The sequence below is a fragment of the Populus trichocarpa genome, chromosome 5, assembly GCF_000002775.5.
Source record: "Populus trichocarpa isolate Nisqually-1 chromosome 5, P.trichocarpa_v4.1, whole genome shotgun sequence".
NCBI lineage: Eukaryota > Viridiplantae > Streptophyta > Magnoliopsida > Malpighiales > Salicaceae > Populus > Populus trichocarpa.
In genome coordinates, this window is record NC_037289.2 from 6,632,917 (window position 1) to 6,656,233 (window position 23,317).

The window sequence follows — 23,317 nt, forward strand, 5'->3', positions numbered from 1 at the left end:
GAGCAATGCCTTGTCGGATTGGTGTGTTGGTGTTCTTACAAAGCAAAAATTCTTTTAAATTAAAAAATGTATCGAAAGATGTCTTTTTAGATTTTTATTTTTATTTTTAATATAAACATATTAAAATTATAAAAAAATATTCTAAAAAGTATCCATAGACCTGGAAATGCAAGTCGAACTGTGCTATAAAACGGACCCCTAGTTTCTCAGATTATATCAATCATTCGGTTGTCTTGTCAAGAGTTTTAGTTTGAAAACTGTGTTTTTAAAAAAATTTAATTTTTTTTTTAAAAATTATTTTTTTTTTATGTTTTGGATCGTTTTGACGTACTGATTTTAAAAATAATTTTTAAAAAATAAAAATATATCATTTTAATACAATTTGACACGAAAAATTATTTGAAAAGTAAATCAAAGTTTCATATATATTTTTTTTTGAAAAAAAATATATATTCTTAATAATTATGTTCTTGATAAAAGTCCAAGATAATTAAAATAAATCATTGCAAGCCTAAGGAGTGGATAATTTTATTTCTAGAGGCAAAACATCCATTTATTTATTTATTTTTGAATGAAAAAAATATTTTTTTATCAATAGCATATTTTTTAGGCGAAAACTTATCATATTCTAAAAACAAGTTTCAAACAAAAATAAAAATAATAATGTGGTTATTATAAAAAAATTCAAAGATTAATTAATTCATGAAAATCAAATATAATATAACAATAAAAAGACTATTCAATTCTGAATATTCATGTGTATTTTTTATATATAATTTATTGGATATTAGGCTCCATATAGTTAAAAAAAATTATTAGAAATATAATCATAAAAAGTCTAATCTCATTTAAAGAGTATAAAATAATTGGATGATGATTATTATTAAATAACATTATAATTATTAATTTCAATAAATATTTATTTTAAATTTTAAAAAAGTTTAATGGGCCTAAGAAGCTAAGCCTAAGCACCTCACACCTTTCTTTTTATAATAAGCAAAAGATGCGTCTTCCACTCAATTATCTATTGCAATAATTATCTGTAAACTCTTGGGCTTAACTTTATAAGGCTGACATTCTTTTACCACTATAAACTCGTCTTCTGCCACAGAACCTTCAGATGATAAAGGTGATTATTCCAAGTAATAAATAAATAAATAAACCTAAACAAGGTAAATTCAAGGAAAAACAAAGAGACAAAAACATAAAAAAATAAATTGTTTTAGCTTTGATTCGCGATGCCCACCACTCTGATCTTCCTTGACATCTTGTCTGCTATCCCTGCGCTTGCTGCACTCGCTTGAAAACTTATTGCATGAAGGACTGGAACTGCAGGTCGTACCACATCTACAAAAGCTCATACAAACCGTGGATCCCCTCCCTCCATTCCTTGCACATAGCCTTGCAAAAGGGGTCAAAAGATCTTGGATCCCTCCCTCTGCATTCTTTTTTTCACTATTCGTAGGGTTTCTGACCCCTTTTTCCAAGCCTTTCTTTTCTTGTACATCTAGAATCATAGATCCCTCCCTCTACCCTTCTCTCCCCTTCCCCCATTTCTACTTCTTCATTAACCCCCCCTCCTCCCCCAATCTTCCACAACAAATCCAGTCACCACAACATTTAATTTGCCAGTATTCGTATTCTAATTCAAATTTTATTAAGAATTCTCCATCTTAAGCAAATTTAACATAATTTTAAAATGTTAATTTTTTTTGCATATTTTTAAAGTATATGTATTTTGTTTGGGTATTTACTTATTTTATAGTTTTTTTTTCAAACAAATTTGTTGTATGAATTTATAATTTGTACATGTTAGGGTTTGTTTTAGGTTTTGTAAGATTGCCTTTGTTCTTCTTTGTTAACCCACGTCCTTCTTTGTTCATCGTTTTTCTAGTCTTTTTTTCTTATCCCTTTTTTGTTTTTCCTGTAAAAAAAAAAGAAAAAAGAAAAGGAAGAATATGGAAAAACAAAAACCAACCCTTTAATCTCAAAAGCCTAAAAAGAAAAGACGTCATTTAACTATTAAAATCTTCTACATATATAGTAATTTCACCGCACCATTTATTATTATTATTATTTTGTTAATTTCTCCATAAATCTTCATCATCAATCTTGAGCAATTAGCTTCTACTTGGGAAATTCAAATCTTGATTTTGTACCTTCTTCTTCAATTCATTCTATAATTGGTGACTTGTGCAGCACCTTCATAATTAAATTTGAAGAGAAAACCTAATTCCTCAAGTCTTGCGTTTCTTGGATTCCCATTGGTTTCCCGTTGCAAAATTGATCTTGAACGGTTGAACCTGTTCCTTCGAGAAGATAATAATAGATAGATAAGGTTGGCTAGATGACTGATTTCAGAGGTAAACATTAGGTAAATTAATCTATCTTTTTGGCTCCAATATTTCTTCTCCTTCTTCTTTTGAGATTAGAAGAAATATTCTGTGGATGGATTAAATAATGAGTTAATGATGCCATAATATTCTTCCGGGACACTTCTAGTTTCTGAAACATGAGCATGATATTAGTCAGAATATTTATTACATGAAACAAACCAGAGTACACACATAACATTATGTTAGGCTTTATTAAATCCAAGACAGACTCGTACTATAGGACAAATATAGCTTCTACCAAGTCGTGGATGGAACTCAACTGGCAGTAAGGTTCTTCTTCCCCAGAAGATCTCGTGTTCGAGCTTCTTCTTTATTTTTTTGTAATAAGAAAAACTACTACTAAGTCCATCTCTTGTTAAGCCTGACCATCAAGCCATGATCCAAGTGAAGCATGAAATTATTCTTGGGTGCTCCAACGCGGTCCTCTACAACCTGAATATGGTAATTGTAAATGATTGTCGCTGCGAAAGTCTTCAACAACGTGAGGCCTAAGTCCTTCCCAGGACAAATCCGAGGCCCTGAACCGAATGCCGAGAATTTATGTGGCGGCTCATGTCTAATTCTTCCGTCCTCCATGATCCATCTCTCTGGTTTGAATTCAAGGCAATCCTGTCCCCAAATCGTGCGCATCCTTCCCATTGCATACGCAGAGATAACGACCATCGTATTCTGACTGATATGATGTCCGCTTGGAAGAGTGTCTGCTTCAACGGCAGTTTTGGACACCATGGAAGCTGGTGGGAACAACCTCAATGTCTCCAACAAAGCTGCTTGTAGGTAGACCATTTTACTCACCTCTTCTTCGCTGAAAAATGAGGAGCTTTTCCGCGCTTCTGTCACTGGCCTGATTTTCTCCAACTCTTGTCGAATTTTGGTTTCAACCTTCGGATTCTTCGTAAAAATCCAAAAGAACCGGGAGAGAGATGAACTTGTAGTGTCTTCAATTGCAAATATTAAACTCATAGTGCCATCCTTGATAACTTTATGATCGGCTTGTTCAAATATCTCATTTCCAGTTGTATAGCTTTTCAGTGCACTAAAATCTTCCTCATCATTCCTGATTTCTCCTTTGCTCATTTCTTCTTGCTTCATTGATATGTAATCGTCGATAATCTTATCAATGGTTTTCCTAGCTTCGCTTAGCCTCTTCTCCTTCCCCAGTCCGAACCACCTTTGCAGCTTCCAAATGCTTTCTGGCACCAGATATCGGACGGTGATTGCATCACAAGCGTCATCTGTGGCCTTCAAAAATTTATCTTCTGAGAATGCCAGGTCAATGAACTTGGGTTTGTAGCCTGTAGAAATGCAGCAAGCAAAATAATATATATACCTCCTAAGTAAACCTTCAAAGTCCACAACTATTTGTTGATTAGATACGCGATCAAGAACCGAGCTTAGCTCTATCTCTATACAATCTCGAACAATCTTCCCAGCGAATTGCTGGAACGATCGGTGACTGATATATGAGCGGATTACCTTCCTGTGGTGCTTCCATTCCTCAAAGTCCAAAGTGAAGACTGAATCACCAAAAAATTCAAATTGTTTCTTCCATTCAGGCCCTTTTGGATAATTTGAAAAGTTTGTGCTCATTATGTGGCGAACATTTGCAGGATCACTCGTGAGTAATATATCTTTGCCTCCGAACCAGGAACGTTTCACTAAAATCGTGCCATTATTTTGTTCAAGCATTTCGGCTTGGTTATCATGCATGCGATAGAAGTTGACAAGAGAACGTACGAGAATCCACGGGCTGCTATTCTTCTTGATAAAAGGCAAGAAAAAAATGGAGAAAATAGTTGCTACGAACAGTATGATAAGGGTAAGAATGGCCATTGTTGTGTTATGACTTGGATATGGAGCTCTGTGCAGAAAGATGGCATCTATGGATGTCATTTTATACTAGCGACTTTGCGAGTGATTATTAATGCGTGGAAAGGATATTTTGCTGGGCGATGTATGCATCAACGATACGATTTTGAAGTATAGCTGTGAGACTTGTTATAATAATTTAATTACCCGGTTATAATACCGTGAAAAAGATAAATTCTATTCGAAAAATCAATAATTATAGAACAATAATTATAAAATTTAAATTTAAATTTGATAAAGTAGAAACACTTCATCTTATAACATCTAAATCAGATCATTCTTAAAGTAAAAATAATAATTATATTGAGAAATTATTCACTGAACGGTTAAGTCAAATCACATATATATGACTTTTTTAATATTAGAAGGATATGACACATTGTTAATACTTGATATTTAAATATAAATCAGTCAATTGTTGAGTTGATAATAAATTGAATTATTTAATTTATTTAATTTTATTTTGATTTCGATTATAATTTATATTTGGACCAACATATTAGAAATCAAATGGGTCACACACAATAAGAACCATTGGTCAAAAATTAAAGTCGGATGATTAATTAATTAAGTGTGACTTGATTAAAAATAAACTTTAAAAGTTAAGGACTAGAATGTAATTAGTATATGGATTACAATTCTAGATCTAAAAAAATAAAGTAGGGATTTGATTGAATAAATTTATAAAATTATTCTGAAATAATATATACGGTATTATTCAAGGGAAAAATTTATATCTTTTTATTTATAGAGTTATGAGGATTTTTTTATAACTAAAAACTACGTAAGTTACAAAATATACATATAAAGAGACACTAAAAACAAAAGTAAAAAGCTAACACTCAAAGATATAACAACCTGTCTATTTTAAAAAGGGTTTTACGAGATTTCTTATTGGTATTTCGTGTGGATTATTGTTAGAGGTTGAACACTTAAATGACTTGTGGTTTACAACAATATCTAATATTAAAAAAATTAATCAAACCTAAAAAAAAGATTTAATTTTCAAAAAATATTTGTATAAACCCTAAATAATTCTAGATTGTCTAACAATATTATTGAAACTCCTAAAATAAATTTTAAAAGCTGAGTTTATATACTTTCATGTGGTCTGAGACGTCACCTTGTAAAATTAAAAATTATTTGTCTCCAGGAAAAATAAAAAGAGTGAAATTTTTGTACTGGCACATTGGACATAAATGAGACATAAAATTGAATGAAAATTTTCCAACTTTATCCTTGTAAACTTTTTAAAATTCTAAATTATGTCCTTCACAAAGCAATATTCTTGGCCATTTATTGAACATTAGATTTGCCTAAACAAAAAAGTAAATTAATAATATAAATTTAAAAGCATAGATAATTAGAAAAATAAAAAAAGAGGGAAGATAGAAGAGAGGGGAACATAGCTAGATAGATATTAGTGCGATCATCTGAAAATAAAAGAAAAGAAAACAAAAGCTAAGCCATGCATGGTTATGTTTTCGAAAATGCTTCAAGTCTTTTTTTTTTAATTAAAAAACGTCTTGCCGCTTTTATTTAAAAGAAGAGTTAATTAGATTGTATATAACGAAAATAAATATAATCAGATATAAAAGAAAAAATAAAATAATTAAGGATACAATTTATCAATTTGATAAATTCAAATGTAATTTTATTATTTTAATTATTGACTTGTATTTACCTATTTTAAAGCATTTTTATTAGAATTTTGATAGTTATAATAAAGTGTCTAGTACTATATAGTGATTCAAGAAGTTTATTTTATATTATTTGTATTTTTTTGTGATGTATAAATAAACATATAATGAAAAAAAGGAATTAAAGTAGGTTTTAGGAATTATATCAGTGTTTTAGGAATTAAAGTTTTTGTTCTTGGCTATCATATTCCCCTTTAATAACATGAATAATAAACATTATTATCATTATCATTATTATTATTATTATTATTATTATTTCTCTAGATTGATAGGGATTAAATAAATATTCATTGATCTTATATTCAAATTAATGAAATTGTGGCCTCCTAAAATATTGAGTTATTGTAACTTAGTCTTTCTAGTTTGTTTACATTGATTAATTAGTCCCCATATTATTAAAATTAATTAAATAGTCCTTGGACCAACATTGATCTCCAACCTCCATTGATTACATTAGTTTTTTCCCCAATTGATAGTCTTTTTTTTTTCATCTTAAATGTTTCTCTTTTCTTTATTTTCAACAAAAAATAAAATAACTTGAGAAAATAAAATTAACAAATTAATGGACTAAGTTATAAACAGATTAAATATATAGTTTTTGAAACAATAAAAATAAATTAAATGGTCTCGTACGTTAAGCTATAGGGATAGGTTATAATTAATCATAAAATATTTTCTCGATTTTACCTTTTGTTCAGAACACAAAATTTAACATAGTTCGGCAAAATCCCACCTATTTTATGGGTTCAAGAGATACTTTTTTTTAATATTATTTTTAACTATATATAAGAGAAATCAGTACAAGAAAATTAAATTGAGTCCTAATTCAAGTTCAACACTTTATATCTCACACTCTCCACCTAATTATAAATGTCAAAGACTTGATGAGTATGAAAAAGTACTATACAAGCTAGTTAAACTTGATGACATTAGATCTTTACTTAATGTTCGTGATTATAATAAATACTAGTTTTTAAAGTATTTTTTATTTGAAAATATATTAAAATAATATTTTTTATTTATATTTGATATTAATATATCAAAAAAAAATTAAAAAATATATAAAATTATTAATTTAAAACTAAAATAACTTAAAAGCATGGTTATATAAATACAGTCGCTAATGATTCCCAAAAGAAAAGTTATGATTAATGTTTGGTTATCAAGGGCTGTTTGTAAAAAGATTTTTTTAAAATTAATATTTTTATGTGGTGATATAAAATTAATTTTTTAAAAATAAATAAATATTATTTTAATATATTTCTAAATAAAATACAATATAAAATATAACTCATACAGCAGCATGGATGCATGTTGTGTCCACAAAGAAAAGAAGAGCCTAACCAGTAGTAACTAACGTTTCCATTTAGTGCACTCTGTACTGTACTATAGACCCTGTGTTGTGCCCACAAAGAAGAGCCTCGAATAAAGAACGTTTGCCGCCTCTAACTGATCGAAGCAAAACCGTTGAAAACCGAACAATAAATTTCTATTTAATGAGCAAACATTAACGGTAGCTTTTTTTCTTATAAATTATAAAAAAAAAGAATTGAGTTGAGTATAACATATAGTCATAGACAAGTGAGCGAATTTATTTAGGGAAAGTTTGGGAACGCGGTTGAACCTGCGTTCTCAAAAAAATTTAAATTTTTTTTTGCTAAAATTTAATATGGTTTGTACGTTTTAGATCGTTTTGATGTGCTGATGTCAAAAATGATTTTTAAAAAATGAAAAAACATCATTGACATGCATTTTGGCACGAAAAGTTATTTGAAAAGCACCCACAACCACACTGCCAAACAAGCTCTTAGTTTGTAATCATGCAATAATAATAAAAAGTTAGCATGCATACTAAACAAATATATAAACTTATAAAAAATACATGGAAAACAAACTTAATATGCAAACTAAACAAGTATTGAAATTAAACTTGAACTAAACTGGTTTTGAGTTTTTACTTGTTGAAATCCTTAGAAGCAAGATTTTGTTATTATCAATGATTAATTTTTTGTTTTTAAAGATTTATTGCTCTTAATTTAGTGCAAAGATCCAATAACTTCTCATTATTTAGGTCTAATCTTAAACAAAGTCCAATGAACTCAAAGGAATAATATTCAATGTTTCTTTATAAAGAGTGAATCTAAGCTCTAAAGTAGAAAGAATAAATCAAAGAACAAGACTTTAGAAAAAACCAACATTTAAAGAGAGAAAAGAACTCAAAAAATTCTTAATCCCTTTCCGCTCTTTTAAAACACCTATTTATAGGACTTGGAAACCAAATCATTAATATTTATAATTCATGAATGTTTTAAAAATTACGATGAATGTTCAAGAATTTCTCATCATTCATGAATGTTTGTAGTTCATGAAACAATTCTATTAAATTAATTAAAATAACAAATTTTAAATGGATATAAATTTTTTGATGTGGTTGCAATAATCAAGAATTATTTATTTAGCCACACTTTGAAAATAAGATGTAGATTATTTTAAATGTAATTATTAATTCAAGTAGAATAATTAATGAAATTTAGCAAATAATTCCTTGCTCAAAATTGGGGAAAATCAGAATTTAAATAATTTTTTAGTCTAGAAAAATTAGGAATTGTGCATTTATGTATTTAAGTAGGTAGATTTTAAAGTAAAAACACCTTGATAATCTTTTGATGTAATTATGAATTGTGAAGGTAAATAGTAGTTTCTAATATATATAAAGAAATCGTAATTGAAGGATAAACTAAACAAGTTAAGAATACAAATCCTTTTAGAATATTATTTAATTATTAAGTAAACAATGATTCAACTAAAAACATATCAATAAATATAATTCTTACCTCTGCCGAATTGTGCTACCAAACTATTAAAATTATCGCCGAATTTGATGTCAAACCATTATTATCATAGATTCCTCTCCCGTATAGTTTTTTCTTTTCAACTTTGCCGAGCATATTGCATTGTTTACGCTTTCATACTGCTCAAATATCTCATCATCAATTAAAAAATATTTATTTTGAGTATAAATAACCCATGTGTGTTTGTTTTTTAAGTAGCTTTTATGATTATGGTTTGAATAAAATAAATTTTAAAAAAGTATGGTTAGTTGGATTTAAATACGAGTTTGGTAAAAAATATGGTTGAAGTTTATGTACAGCAAAAAACATGTATAAAAAATATTTATTTTGAGTATAAATAACTCATGTGTGTTTGTTTTTGAGATAGCTTTTATGGTTATGGTTTGAATAAAATAAATTTTAAAAAAGTACGGTTAGTTGGATTTAAATACGAGTTTGGTAAAAAATATGGTTGAAGTTTATGTATAGCAAAAAACATGTATAAAATATTTGGTTGTTGTATTTGAGAGTGTGGTTACGGTTACTTTTCAAAGTGTTTTTTACTTATAAATGCATTAAAATAATATTTTTTTTATTTTTAAAAAATTATTTTTGATATCAGGGCATCAAAATGATCTGAAAACACCAAAAAAATATTAATTTGAAGCAGAGAAAAAAAATAAAAAAATTTCAATTTTTTTCAAAAACGCTTGTGAAACGCAAAAACAAACAGGGTTTTACGAAACTCAATTAAAAAGACATATAAAAACTGCTTCACAAAATTACATTTCAAACTCAATTTTTTAATAAACCCCGCAGCATAAAATATAATTTAATATATTATCAAATATCTTATTTCGTTTATTTAATTACAAACGCAAAAACTAGCACAAAACAAATGGAGGCTAACACTATCAAAACAACTACCCCCACCATCAACCATGTTGCCCCATCTCCATCATCCTTGCTGCCTTGTTACAAATGTAACCATCATAGTAACATCGCAATTTCACAACCACTGCTACAAGAATTGTCGTACACAACTTGGGCATTTAGACATTCAACGTAAAAAGTCAAGCCCTCACTTAATTTGACATGGGCAATTGGAACCTATTTGGGAAGGAAGAAAATTAGACCTTCAAGCCCATTAACGAGTTAAAAGTCCACAGCCTAAAGTAAGTTGAATTTGGACCTTAGGTTCTAATCGGCCTGTCGAACTATATAAATAAATTACAATAACTTCATTAATATATATATATATATATATATATATATATGGGTTTTGGGCTAATCAACTTATCACACCACCCGAAACTCGAACTCAAATTTTAGTAAGATATGCAAGGAAAAATTAGTATCTCTAATAAAAATAAAATAAAATAAATGAAAACAAAGACAAAAGAGAATATATTAATAATAATAAAGAGAATAAAAAAACAAAAATAATTAAAAAAATCGTCATTGAAATCAAATTAATCTCAAATCCTAGATCTAGACTAACTTAAATTGATATAGCATTAAGTAATCAAGTATGTAAAGATAAATTATTATACAGACACAACCTATAAAATTGAGATCGATCTTTGCAAACTATGAGGGATGTAGTTCAACTAGTCAGATCTTAAGTTTACTCCCTAGAGATTACCAGTTCGAGTCTTTCAAACCTCAGGGCCACTGGAGGCTTACATGGTCGTTAACTTAGGGCCTGTGGAATTAGTTGAGGTGCGCGTAAGCTAGGGGTGAGCATTTCCGGTTCGGTCCGGTTTTGGACCAAAATAATTAACCAAACCGAAATTATTTTTTTTCAAGTTTTTGAACCGAACCGAACCGAACCGAAAACCGGTTCGAACCGACCATATTCGGTTCGGTTCGGTTTGGTTTTTTTCCCTTCCAAACCAATTTAAACCGAAATTATTTCAATTGAGTTTTTATTCTGAGTTTTTTCACTGACCATATTTTTTCAGGAATTCTATCTTCGTCTTGTTCTTAATTTCACAGATCTGTGCTTTCTCAACATGACTTTTTCTTAAAATGGTTGGGCATGTATGATGAACAAGAGTAAAGAACAGAGGTCATTTGACTAGAAAAAAAAAACAAATGGAAGATCAAAAGATAGTTTACATAGATCCTCATCTGCTCATCATCCATCGAGTGCCAAACTTGATTTTGAATTTTTGTTCTCACAATACCAATATCAAGGAGAGCACAGAAAAGCCTTTTACTGGTTCAACATGATAATCTTCTTTGGTTACATGTGCATGAAAAATTATACAATAATTACAGGATTATGTGAGAAATAGAAAGAAGAAGGATAAAAAAATTAAAAGCAAAAATAAAGAGGGACATGTCTCCTATAGGAGGAATAAAACAATTAAAGGTAAAATTGCAAAAGTGAAGATGGTGGCTGATTAGTACTTAAAAGTACATATTTATCAAGGTTTTATATCATCATTTTGCACTTAAAGTATCAATAACTCCTTAACTAAAGCATGTTTGATAATAACAAGTCTAATACTATAAAATGCTTTAATATATGGTAAATGTTCATCTTAAATGCAGGCCTATCACATAAATTAAAGGATTGATTGATGAGTTCAAGTATGAAAATTGAAAGGACAAAGAGATGGCCAAACTTAGAAAAGAGATGTTGGTGCAGTCCAAACTGGAACATTGTTCGGTAATTGGGTCATATCTCGAGTTCTAGATGTCCAAATGATCTCAAATGTTTACACAGATTTGGTAAGACATAGGCCTACAACTTTCATGTTTTCATCAAGATCTAAGAAGGCCGTTTTCAAGTCCAAATTAAAGCAACAACGGAGAAGTCCGAATCTGTCCTACAGCCCGAACACTGTTCAGTGTTTAGCCCATATCTGGAGTTCTAGAAGTCCAAATCACCTCCATTTTTTTTCCTGGAAAGCTGAGTCAATTTCCTACAACTTTCATGTTTTCAAGTGGACCCAGTTCTGATGCTAGAATTTTTGTTTTATTCAGACAAGAAGATAAGGATTTTCACAAAGTCAAAAGTTGGCCACCCACTCAACAATTAGTCATCAAATCAATAATTCCGAATTTTGGCCTATAAAAGGAGGCATTTGCCATGTATTTAGGGGTTGTTGAGATCAAGTTCATGCTCTTTATTTCTCTCTTTATAATTTTTTGTAATTCTTAAGTTTTGCTTTCATTAATTTCTTGTTTATGCTTTTCATTTCCTTTCCTTTCCTTAGTTAACTTGTATCTTATTTATGTTCTTGTTTTGTTTATTTATGTTTCTCTTCTTCATTATGTTTAGCTAAGTTTATTATGTCAAGGTGAAAATGTTACACTAATGCTGTAAAAACAAGTATGGTGTAAACTCAACATGGACCTTAATGTTTAATATTAACATGTCTTATCTTTTTATCTTACTAATTCTTAATACCTTGCTTATTAAATAGTTAATCTAGATTTATGTAGTATAACACTTGGTACAACAAATGCTTGGCACTCTCATAGCCCAACCGTATGGTATTACCTACACCTGGGCTATGAAAGGAACTTGATTTGTTGTTAACATCAGTTAACATCATGAATTCCTGACAATATTTAAAAGTTTAGTGTTATTTAAATAAGATAATTAATATGATCATGTTAATAATTTATAATGAGCTATTAATGACAAATCATCCGATTGGAACCTCCTTCGTGTGTGGTTTCCAAATTGAGTAATAAGAGTTTATACTATACTTGTTTGAAATACCATTGGTGGATCCTCTAACCTTGACATTTGTTTTTATCATCGTTTAATCTTTACATTAATCTTCCATCTCAAAGTTCTCATCAATTTCTTCCTCTTTTTCTTTATTATTATTAGTACTACTACTACTACTACTACTACTACTAATATTATTATTATTATTATTATTATTTACATTCTTGTTATATTTTATGTACGTTAAGTATGCTCTGTGTTTGATCAAGGATCCTGACATTGTTGGTCTTGCCTTGTTCATTCACATCAGAAATCTGTTTATATTATATAATATATCTCTTTGATCTTTTCATAAACTCAGTATATAGGCTGGAAACCTGTGACCCGATCTTTTAGATCATTCTCAGGTATAACAACGCCACGTACTGAGTATTATTATTATTACTATTACTATTATTATTATTATTATTATTATTACTATTACTATTATTGTTACTATTATTGTTGTTGTTGTTGTTGTTGTTGTTGTTGTTTTATTAATTATAATTTATACAATTAACCTCTCTGTGGTTCGACCCCGGTGTTGCCGGGTTATTTATTACTTCGACACTCCTGCACTTGGGAGAAGACATCAATCTTTTGGTCGTGTCAGTGGCGTGCCTTTCAAATAGGAGGAGCATGGAGCATGGAGCAGAGCTTAACAAATAAAGGAGCATGAAGGAGAATCAAAAAGTAAAGATACAGAAAGCAAATGAAAAAGAGAGATGGAGAGATGGAGGGATGCAGAGAGTAAGGGAGGGGGCGTCTAAGTTTGTTTTTAGAGGAAAGTTAATTTAGGTTTAGGGTTAGGAAAACATGCTATTTATACCCGTTTCTTTTTTTAAGTGTTGGCTTGGTTGAACTGGTTCGGTTCGGTTTAATCGGTTTTAGACTTTAGAAACCGAAACCGAACCGAACCGGAATTTTTTTGTAATTTTTTAATCGGTTAATTCGGTTTTTTTTTTCGGTTCGGTTTTTTTGATTATTTTTTTTTGGTTTTCTTGGTTGTTCGGTTTTTTTGCTCACCCCTAGCGTAAGCTGACCCGGACACCCACGTTAATAAAAAAAAGATCGATCTCTGCATCGTCATATCATTTTTGTTAGCTTATTTTAATTTTAGAGCACAAGTAAAAAAAACTAACATTTTGCTGGTTTTCTATTTTTGGGCAAGTAATTAAGAAGTATGTAAAGCATGAGTATAAACTATTTAAGAAGAAGTATAATAATGATAATATTGCCTGAACTATAAGGTATGATTTAAAAGAAAGATAAACCTAATGCTTTTCAGCTTTTGTATGTTTTAAATCAAATTTTGTTGATGTTCTTTATAATACTTGATAAATTAATTCATATTGTAACTTCATAAAATCATATATATTGAGATATATAAAGACCTTTTAATGTTAATTCTTTTTATAAAAAAATATTTTATTACTTTTATCAATAACTTCTCATTAGGAATATTCTATTTGTTGCATGAAAAATGATCTCCTTCTTTTCCGATTACTTCCATGTATTATTAACTTTTATAATGCCAAAACAGGCTACATGTATTGTTGAATTTACAAAATAAGTAAAATTTCTTCCCTCGAAATGTTAAAAAAAGGGAAAAAAACCAATAATTGGATAATTATTCGTTTTTTTTTGGTGGCGCCAGGTGGTTGTAGGGATTCTGGGTTAAGCTCTGTTTTATTTTTGCACTTCAAAAATGTTTTTGAAAAAATTTAATTTTTTTTATTTTAAATTAATATTTTTTAGTGTTTTCTAATCATTTTGATATGCTGATACCGACAATAATTTTTTAAAAATAAAAAAAAATATTATTTTGATGCATTTTAAAAAGTAACCATAACCACCTCATATTATAGCTAAGTTTTGATAAATTAAATCACAATATAAGATACGAGTTTGACGTCTTAATTTAAATTAATTTAAAATAATATTATTTTAACATTTAAAAAAACAAAATTGAAATAATTTTATTTTAAAAAATCTTAATTTTTTTTGAAAACTAAACTAAGTCTTATTATATTTGATCAACCATATGATAAAATTCTTAATTATTTTAACATAAAACCCAACTTAAATTATGTTTTATATCAGCTATTCACCTAATTAACTAATAAATTAGATTATGTTTAATAACACCACTCTGGGGACACTATTTGAATTGTTAAGATACGATGACTAATTTTGAGTAGTGAAAGATTAGTCATAATAGCCCATAGCATATTATTACAATTTTTTTTTTTTTTTATCATCTCAAATGCTGTTTATGTTTTTATAGAGGATGCTTATGGTTATTTTTTAAAAATATTTTTCATTCGGAAATGTATTAAAATAATATATTTTTTTATTTTTTAAAAATTATTTTTGATATCAGCGCATCAAAATAATCTAAAAATACAAAAAAATTAATTTGAAGCAAATAAAAAAATAAAAAATTTTCAATTTTTTTTAAAAACACTTTTAAAAGACAAAATTATTAATTTGAAATATATTATTCATAATTTTATAAAAAAAAATTCATAAAAATAAGCTTATTTGTCGCAATATTATCTATAATCAAAATATTTATTAATTTTAAATCTAGTTCGAGTAGAGAAATGTATTAAAAAAGCTGAAAAGAATATACTAAATTATTCGAAAAATAATTTTATTATATCACACTTAGAAATAATTGATCAAATTCTCTATATCTTCTCTCACAGTAACTATCTACATTTATGTTTGATACGTAACTACTCTTGGAGCACCACAAAATTTATCTAAACCCATTTTTAATATTTTCAGCTTCACTTTACCAAGTAAATGGCAGAAAGAATCTCTAATATATATATATATATATAGGGGCGGAACTAGGATTATTTAAATTTACTATACATGAATTGTAAAAAAAAAAAAAACTGCATGATTTAGTTTTATTCAAAGAAGTAACTACAAATATATAACGATCTTTGTATAAGATAAAAAGTTTAAAACAATATTAAATTGAGTCAAAGATATAAAGTTAATTTCATCTTCATAATGTATTCATCACTTTAATTTTTGTTAATTTCATCAATATTTTTTCTCTTTTTCTCAAAAAAGGAATCAATTCTTCTTATTTTATTCATGGTTCAACCTAAAATCAAAACATCATAAATTTTTATTGTTTCCTGTTTTAAAAATAAATACAAATAACGATGTGTTTAAGCAATAATCAGAATCAAAAATAAATTTTTACATGTAAACCACACTGACATATGAAAGCAAAATTAACATATTAAAAAAAATTGATATATAAAAGCATATCTAACATAAAAAAAAGAGATGGGATTATTGGTTCTTAAAAAAAAAAAACTTACATTGAATCAAAGTTGAGTATATGCTCTTCAAAGAACTCAATTTGGCTATAAAGATCGTGTCTAATTATATATTGGACCTGGAGATAGTAAGGTACACGTGAGAAAAAATTGATAATTTTGGTGGCTTTGCTAAAAACAAAACATAAAAAAATTCAAGTATAATCGAAACAAACCCATAAAATATATCCAATTAATTAGAAAAAACAACATTCACTATAACAAGAAATAAAAAATGGTAAAACTAGTAGATTTGAAAAAAAAATAGCAGAATTATATATTCATCAAATTTTTAACAAACATAAAAAAAAATAAATTTAGTCACCAATTATCTTGTTTTGATGAAAAAAACAGCAGCTTTGCTTTAACCTATTACTTTGTATTATTAGATTTTTCAGTTAGGGTTAGAGAAGAAAGAGAGAGAGAGAATAGTCAGTAAAGGAAATGAATTAAATTGAAAAGTAAAGGAAGGGAATTAAATTGAAAAGCTTATTACACGGAGGTATAGTTTTAAAATCAAATGTAACTAATAAAATAATAATTTATTATTATTAATTATTATATTTAAAAACTAAAAAAAAAAAAAAAAGTTTTGCAGGGGCCTGGCCTCCCCTTAGTTCCGCCGCTGTATATATATATATTCTTAACGGTCTTTTTGGTATCCGTATGCATAACGGGCCCGAGTGTAAAAGAAAAGAAAATCAACCCGACCCGTTTAAGAAAACAAATTGGTTGAAACCAAAATATAAAACGAGTCGGGTTTTTTTTTTTTTTTTCACGTATCGTAAAATCTTCACTGGATCTCTCTTACACTCTCTGTCTTTCTCTCTCTTTGTATAAAACCCTAGCAGATCGAAATTCCCTAATCTCAATCCTTTCTACTCCATAGTAAGTTATCTTTCCATTTATTAATCTATATAGGTTATATTATCTTAGTCTGATTAGAAATTAATCATTTTCTTTTGTTATATGTTATTCAGTGATTAGGGTTTTCAATCTTGAGATGAATGAAGAATTCAGTGACTGGTTTTAATTAAGGTTAGGTTTTTTCTGGACCGGGAAACTGGTGGGTTCTTATTAAAAATAATAATAAATTAATCATTTTGGGTTTTCGGGCTCTCTGCGTTCTTATAAATAAAATTTATTGCAAAGTTGTTATTTGCAGGTATTTTTAACTAAAGAATTTGTGGGGATTTCTTTGGCGAGGAGCTGGTTTGATGTGGGTTGTTTTTGGGATTTTTGATTGAGACTTGGAGAGAAAATAATGTCTTCCACAGCAATCTTACCGCTTCCAGCACCTCCTGTTAATGGAGATGGGTCTCCTCCTCCACCCTCGCAAGTGGTAGAACAGCAGCCGAGGGAGGATAGACCGGCAAGTGAGGAGCAGAGCAGAGCACCAGTTGCGACCCATACGAGAACTATTGGAATTATTCATCCTCCACCTGATATTAGGAGTATTGTTGATAAGACCTCGCAATTTGTGGCAAAAAATGGACCTGAGTTTGAGAAGAGGATTATTGCAAACAATGCTAATAATGCCAAGTTCAATTTTTTGAATTCGTCGGATCCGTACCATGCTTATTACCAGCATCGTTTGGCAGAATTTCGTGCTCAGAATCAAGCTCCTGGACAGCAGCCTACTTCACAGCCTGCGGATTCAGCTGCTCCTGATTCAGCTCCGAAACCTGATTCAGCCGCTGATGAAAATGAAGCTGCTACGAAACCGGATCCTTCAGCCCAGTTTAGATTACCTCCTCCTAAGGTTCTTGAACCCCCAGAAGCTGAGCAGTATACTGTTCGGCTTCCAGAAGGGATTACTGGAGAGGAACTTGATATTATTAAGCTCACAGCTCAGTTTGTAGCTCGAAATGGGCAAGCATTCTTGACTGGATTGACGAATAGGGAGATGAACAATCCTCAGTTCCACTTTTTGAAGCCAACCCACAGCATGTTCACCTTTTTTACTGGACTTGCTGATGCATATTCTAAAGTTTTGATGCCTCCAAAGGGTTTGACCGAGAAGTTGACAAAGAGTGTTTCTGACATGACCACTGTGCTTGAAAGGGGCTTGCATCGCCTTGAATGGGAACGCTCACAGGAGCAGGCAAGACAGAAAGCTGAGGATGAGATTGAACAGGAGCGGATGCAAATGGCAATGATTGATTGGCATGATTTTGTTGTGGTTGAGACTATAGACTTTGCAGATGATGAAGACGAGGACTTGCCCCCTCCAATGACACTTGAGGAAGTTATAAGGAGGAGCAAGATATCTGCTATGGATGAAGATGAAATCATTGAGCCTGGAAAGGAGGTGGAAATGGAAATGGATGAAGAAGAGATGCAGCTTGTTGAGGAAGGCATGAGGGTTGCAAGTATTGAAGAGAATGATGGTGAGAAGGGCACAAGAACAAATGAGGAACAAGAACCACCTATGAGGATTGTGAAGAACTGGAAGAGACCCGAGGAGAGGATCCCTGCTGAAAGAGACCCAACAAAGTTTGTTGTTTCTCCTATCACTGGTGAGCTAATTCCAATTAGTGAGATGTCCGAGCACATGAGAATTTCCCTCATTGATCCCAAGTACAAGGAGCAAAAGGAAAGGATGTTTGCCAAGATTCGGGAAACTACTCTTGCACAGGATGATGAGATCTCTCGTAACATAGTGGGACTGGCACGCTTGAGGCCTGATATCTTTGGCACCACAGAGGAAGAAGTTTCTAATGCAGTGAAGGCTGAAATTGAGAAGAAGAAAGATGAGCAGCCAAAGCAGGTCATATGGGATGGTCACACTGGTAGTATTGGGCGCACTGCAAACCAAGCTATGTCTCAGAATGCTAATGGCGAGGATCAAAATGAAGCTGTTAACAATGATGTAAGGAACCTTCCTGGTCCAGCAGCTCCTCCTCCCCGACCTGGTATGATGACTGTCCGTCCCCTCCCTCCACCACCAGGACTGCAGTTGAATCTTCCTCGTGCACCTCCAAATACAGTTCAATATTCTGGTCCCACTGCTGGGGCATATCTTGTACATCCGCAAAGGCCAGTCAGTATTCCAATTATGCAGCCAAATTACCCCCCTCCAATGCAAATGGCACCCGGACAGCAACACATTATGGTAAATCGACCCCCCCCTATGCCTCCATTAATGTCTGGCAATCCAAGTTTACCTGTGCCGCCTCCACCTGGATCGGAATATAATTCCATGGCAGTTCCTCGATCTTTTGCCCCTCATCCTGTCTCCCAACCTGGATTGCATATGATGCCACCACCACCTCCGTTGCCTCAAGGAATGCCTCCACCACCCCCACCTGAGGATGCTCCTCCTCCACTTCCAGATGAGCCAGAGCCGAAGAGGCAGAGGCTTGATGACTCTGCGCTTGTTCCTGAAGATCAGTTTCTGGCTCAACATCCGGTATGGCCTTTTCTTTTATCAAAATTATGCCTCTTACTCTACAGCTGTTGGATTTATCATTTCTGATCTGTATCTCAGTGTGGTCTTTCTTCCTTTATCTGACTGCATGTTAGCTGATATTGTGCCTTTTATGCAGGGACTTGTGCGCGTCACTGTTGCTGTTCCCAATATTGATGAAGGAAATCTCAAAGGCCAAGTTCTGGAGATTACAATGCAGTCCTTGTCTGAAACTGTTGGCAGCCTAAAGGAGAAAATTGCTGGAGAGATCCAACTTCCTGCAAACAAACAGAAATTGAGTGGAAAAGCTGGTTTTCTCAAGGATAATATGTCACTGGCATATTACAATGTTGGACCAGGAGAATTGCTGGCTCTCTCTTTGAGAGAGCGTGGTGGTAGAAAGAGATGAAGAGGCTTCTCGATGTGGCCCCATTTACGGTTTTTGATAGAACTTTCTCATATCAGAGATTTTCACATATTGCTGTGGGACTTTGTTATTTTCCTTCCTTTGATGCTATGCTGGAAATTATAATGGCTGTGTTGTTAGCATGATTATATTTTTCGTTGCTGCTATGTAGAATTGTCATATTTTAACTGATAGCAAGTGGTATCTAATACAGATTGGCGTCATGGCAAGTGTTTCTTTAAGGGCAAATGTGAAGTAGACCATTTTCTTTTGCTTAGGCAGGACAAGCCATCTGCTTACATCACCAACTACAGCTTCCTTCTGCATGTGGAGTTATTTCTCTGGAAAATAAGTGCTTCATGGTCTTATTTCACTCTTGATCGTTCCTTCTCGTTGTCAAGAACTCATATTTTATAAACTCAATTTTTTCAGCTAATTTTTAGTTATTTTTGCTCCAAGTTAATTTCTTGGTAAATGTAGTGGTGAAGGGTGATTTACTAGAACTAGGCTTTGTTTTGTAGGTGAGTGATTATGCCTGGGCAGTAGGGATCAGTGGGTGCATGCAGATTATACTAAGCACCCAACTTGCTTTCTCTTGTCAAGGGCTTATGCTTCAATAATTCGTTTCTATTTTGCTGTCATGCTTTCCTCTAACCAGCCAAGTAGCTGGCGGTGAGTTGGTGTTTTCTGATACTTTTCTTCTACGGAGACAGAAAAAGCAATTAATTTGTATGGATGGAATGATCTCTGCAACCTAGTACATTTCTGTTGCTTAAAACCGCTGAGCTGGAATGATCTCTGCAACCTAGTACATTTCTATTACTTAAAATCTCCGAGGCAAGTCGGTGATTCATCCATATCACAAGTAGTGCTTTCAACTCATATGCTGAATCCCGAATGGCAGTGCCTGAACCTGCTGTTTTTTGTTTTCTCATCTGCAGCTATTTTCCCTCGTGTGTTACTCCTCTGTGAGCTGAAAAACTGGAATTAGAATCCGTTGGAACCGGCGGCCACCAATAATTACTTGTCTGTTTTTTCATTGCCAGCCTTTTTAGCTAATTTGCATGGGCTCTTAATTTTTCTAGCTATAAGCTGGTTACCATTGCAGCATTTCAGGTTCTTTTAGCCCTCTACAGCTTAGTTTATTTGCTATTTCCATGTTTCATGTAAACCATTATCAGAGTTGCCGTTTATCCTTAACCTGCTTTTCTTGGTCTACAGGCCGTTGCCCTTGGCCCGGGCACGGTTATCGGTTCCATCTACCCCCAACGTTCCGTAGACAATTGTAGTGTTACTGCTTTCATGTTTCATCACAGAAAAGATTGCATCAGAAAATGAAGACGAAAAAATCAATCTTAATGATCAGAATTGGCCTCGGTGAATCTATTATCATTATCAAAATCGCCCATTAGACCAATGGAGCTAATTCTAGACTGGATTAACATCAGGCGTTGATGAAAAAGAATTACAACAGATCTAGCAAAAATTTACACTATAATTTTTTACGAGGAATATCCACTCAGCCAAGAAGAAAAAGCACCGTGGACCCAGCACAAAACATCCTTCTTTGCTGTCTAATTGCCAACCAATTACGCAGATAAGGTTGTTGTGGTTATATCATATACTCTATACTTCCAATACAAATGTGCTAGTGTATTAGAGGAGACAGGGAGGGAGAGTGAGGATGTCAGAAGCTGGCCATTTGGTATCTGCTCAAAGCATCAAAGAATTTACTACCAACTATCCATCGAATACAAGAAGATCACAAAGGTTGACGTTTCAGAGATCCAAAATCATAGCAGCTTCAAAAAGAAATGACTTCCCGCCGGTAACGTGAAAGACTACCCCCTTACAACACTTTAATTATAGCCAATCTTCTTCTGAAAATAACTTGTTTCATGCTTACTATCGCCTTATCCCTAGTCTCTTTCGTATCTTTATCTGGGGATTAATCAATTGACATGCATGCTTGTAGTAATTGGACTCTAGTTTATTTATTTATTTTTTTCCTCTTCGATTCTTGGATAAAAATCACAAAACTTGTACTTGAACCCTATATACCACGGGACTTGCAAATTGTTTGAATCCGTTTTGTTATTGTCACTGGTTCAGCAATGAAAATGACTTAATGATTTTGTTGTTGAGCCAAATGGCAGATAAGCAAGAAAAATTCCAGGGCTCCCCGCCGTTTGGTTACAATATCAACCGCAGATGGGAGATGGCAAGGGAAATGGACTTCTGACTACCTACTGTCTCTTCAAGACCTGAAGTTAGAAGACTTGATCGAAGATGAACAAAAAGATGCTGAGGTTTCTGTTAATCTCTCCGTTCAAAAGGTCATTCCATTGAATCCATTCCCTTTCATATTCTCTTAACCAAGCATGGTGACCTGAAGTTGAAATGCAAGTTATAACAAGTTTAGGATCATTTGGCAGCAAGAAAGTATATCAAAATGACAGAAACACCTCAAGTGGTTGTATGATGCAATTTGACTCTGCATCAGCAAATAAAAAAAAGAAAGAAAGAGAGACAAGGACAATGTAGATTGCATCTAATAGTCTTCCTTCTATTTTTAACCAGCATGCCGGTTTTGGTTTCTCAGTGGATGGAAGGATCATCACATCTTTCACAAGAAAATGCAGCAACTGCTTTTCCCCATACTGTAGAAAGGTCTGTCATTTTAAAGAACCATGTTGTAGTAATTCGTTAATATTGAATTGGTCTTCAAGAATTACTTACTATTCAAGTTGTAAAATATTTAGCTGTTTCTTACTCATTATTGAATCGGTTATAGAATGTAATGCGAGTGGACCTTTTTTTTCTTATTTTCTTGCCAGATTGATACAACCTTCAATGTTTGGGTTCTTCCATCAAGAGCCAATCGTGAAGTTCATCTGCCTGACATTGGTGGCGACGACCCATCATTAAGTCTCTTAAACCTCTCCTCCCCACCCCACTGGTCCCTTCTCTCTCAGACATGTAATTAACACAATTGATCGTGCAGGTTATATACGTGAAGCCTGGATATGAAGCTGATCTTGACTCGTTGATACAAGACACACTAAGGCTTACCACCTCAGTCAAAGTATGAACAATACACTTGCTTCAAAACAAAGGGATTTATGTGATGAAAAATGATTAAAAAACAACTAATCCTGATTAAAAGTCCTCTCCTACTCACCAAGTTTATATCCTGCAGGATACTTGCTCAGAATCGTGCGAGAAATCCAAACCCAAATTGATACGTGAGTGTTCTTGATGAACTTTTGCCAATACAGTAACAGACTGACTGTAGGTTGAGTTGCTGAAGCAATTTTCTGTTTTGATTCTCAGATATAGGTGGACAGAAAGCAGCTTCTATTGATAAGAGGTGGTCTATACTCTTGGAGCTGAAGAAGGAAAATTTGTGAGAAATATACACCTTTATGTTGTGAACGAGCATTGAATGTGTTGTGCCATGTACTTAGCTCGGAATATAATGGGAGGATGGATCTATTCATTGTCTTTGTTCATTGCTGGTATTGAGTTACTTGTCTCCTAATAGAAAATTGTAGATTAACTATGAACCATTGCTGCTGAAACACCGATTACTTTTACGGCAATTTACTTGGTATATCATGAAAGTTCACCAA

At 31.9% G+C, this 23,317-nt stretch overlaps 3 protein-coding genes across 7 annotated transcripts; 2 read left to right on the top strand and 1 right to left on the bottom strand.

Moving 5' to 3' along the window:
* Positions 1 to 2,735: 2,735 nt before the first annotated feature.
* LOC7492088 (alkane hydroxylase MAH1) lies at positions 2,736 to 4,229 on the bottom strand. Its single transcript, XM_002307146.2, has one exon. It carries the CDS (start codon positions 4,227 to 4,229, stop codon positions 2,736 to 2,738), a length of 1,494 nt encoding a protein of 497 aa, XP_002307182.1.
* A 12,405-nt stretch (positions 4,230 to 16,634) lies between these two features.
* On the top strand, positions 16,635 to 19,927 carry LOC7486391 (probable splicing factor 3A subunit 1). 5 transcript variants are annotated; one of them, XM_006382898.3, is made up of 4 exons: positions 16,635 to 16,758; positions 16,851 to 16,936; positions 17,023 to 19,282; positions 19,419 to 19,927. In XM_006382898.3, the coding sequence occupies exons 3-4, from the start codon at positions 17,135 to 17,137 to the stop codon at positions 19,686 to 19,688; spliced, it is 2,418 nt and encodes an 805-aa protein (XP_006382960.1). In that variant the 5' UTR covers positions 16,635 to 16,758; positions 16,851 to 16,936; positions 17,023 to 17,134; the 3' UTR covers positions 19,689 to 19,927. The 5 variants fall into 5 exon arrangements, with proteins under 5 accessions (XP_006382960.1, XP_006382959.1, XP_024457961.1 ...); XM_006382897.3 differs by having other exon boundaries at positions 17,036 to 19,282; XM_024602193.2 differs by having other exon boundaries at positions 16,851 to 16,908.
* A 1,057-nt stretch (positions 19,928 to 20,984) lies between these two features.
* On the top strand, positions 20,985 to 23,317 carry LOC18099087 (large ribosomal RNA subunit accumulation protein YCED homolog 2, chloroplastic). Its single transcript, XM_024602194.2, has 7 exons — positions 20,985 to 21,513; positions 21,842 to 22,021; positions 22,266 to 22,355; positions 22,523 to 22,609; positions 22,690 to 22,770; positions 22,885 to 22,930; positions 23,019 to 23,317. Exons 1-7 carry the CDS (start codon positions 21,370 to 21,372, stop codon positions 23,093 to 23,095), a joined length of 705 nt encoding a protein of 234 aa, XP_024457962.1. The 5' UTR covers positions 20,985 to 21,369; the 3' UTR covers positions 23,096 to 23,317.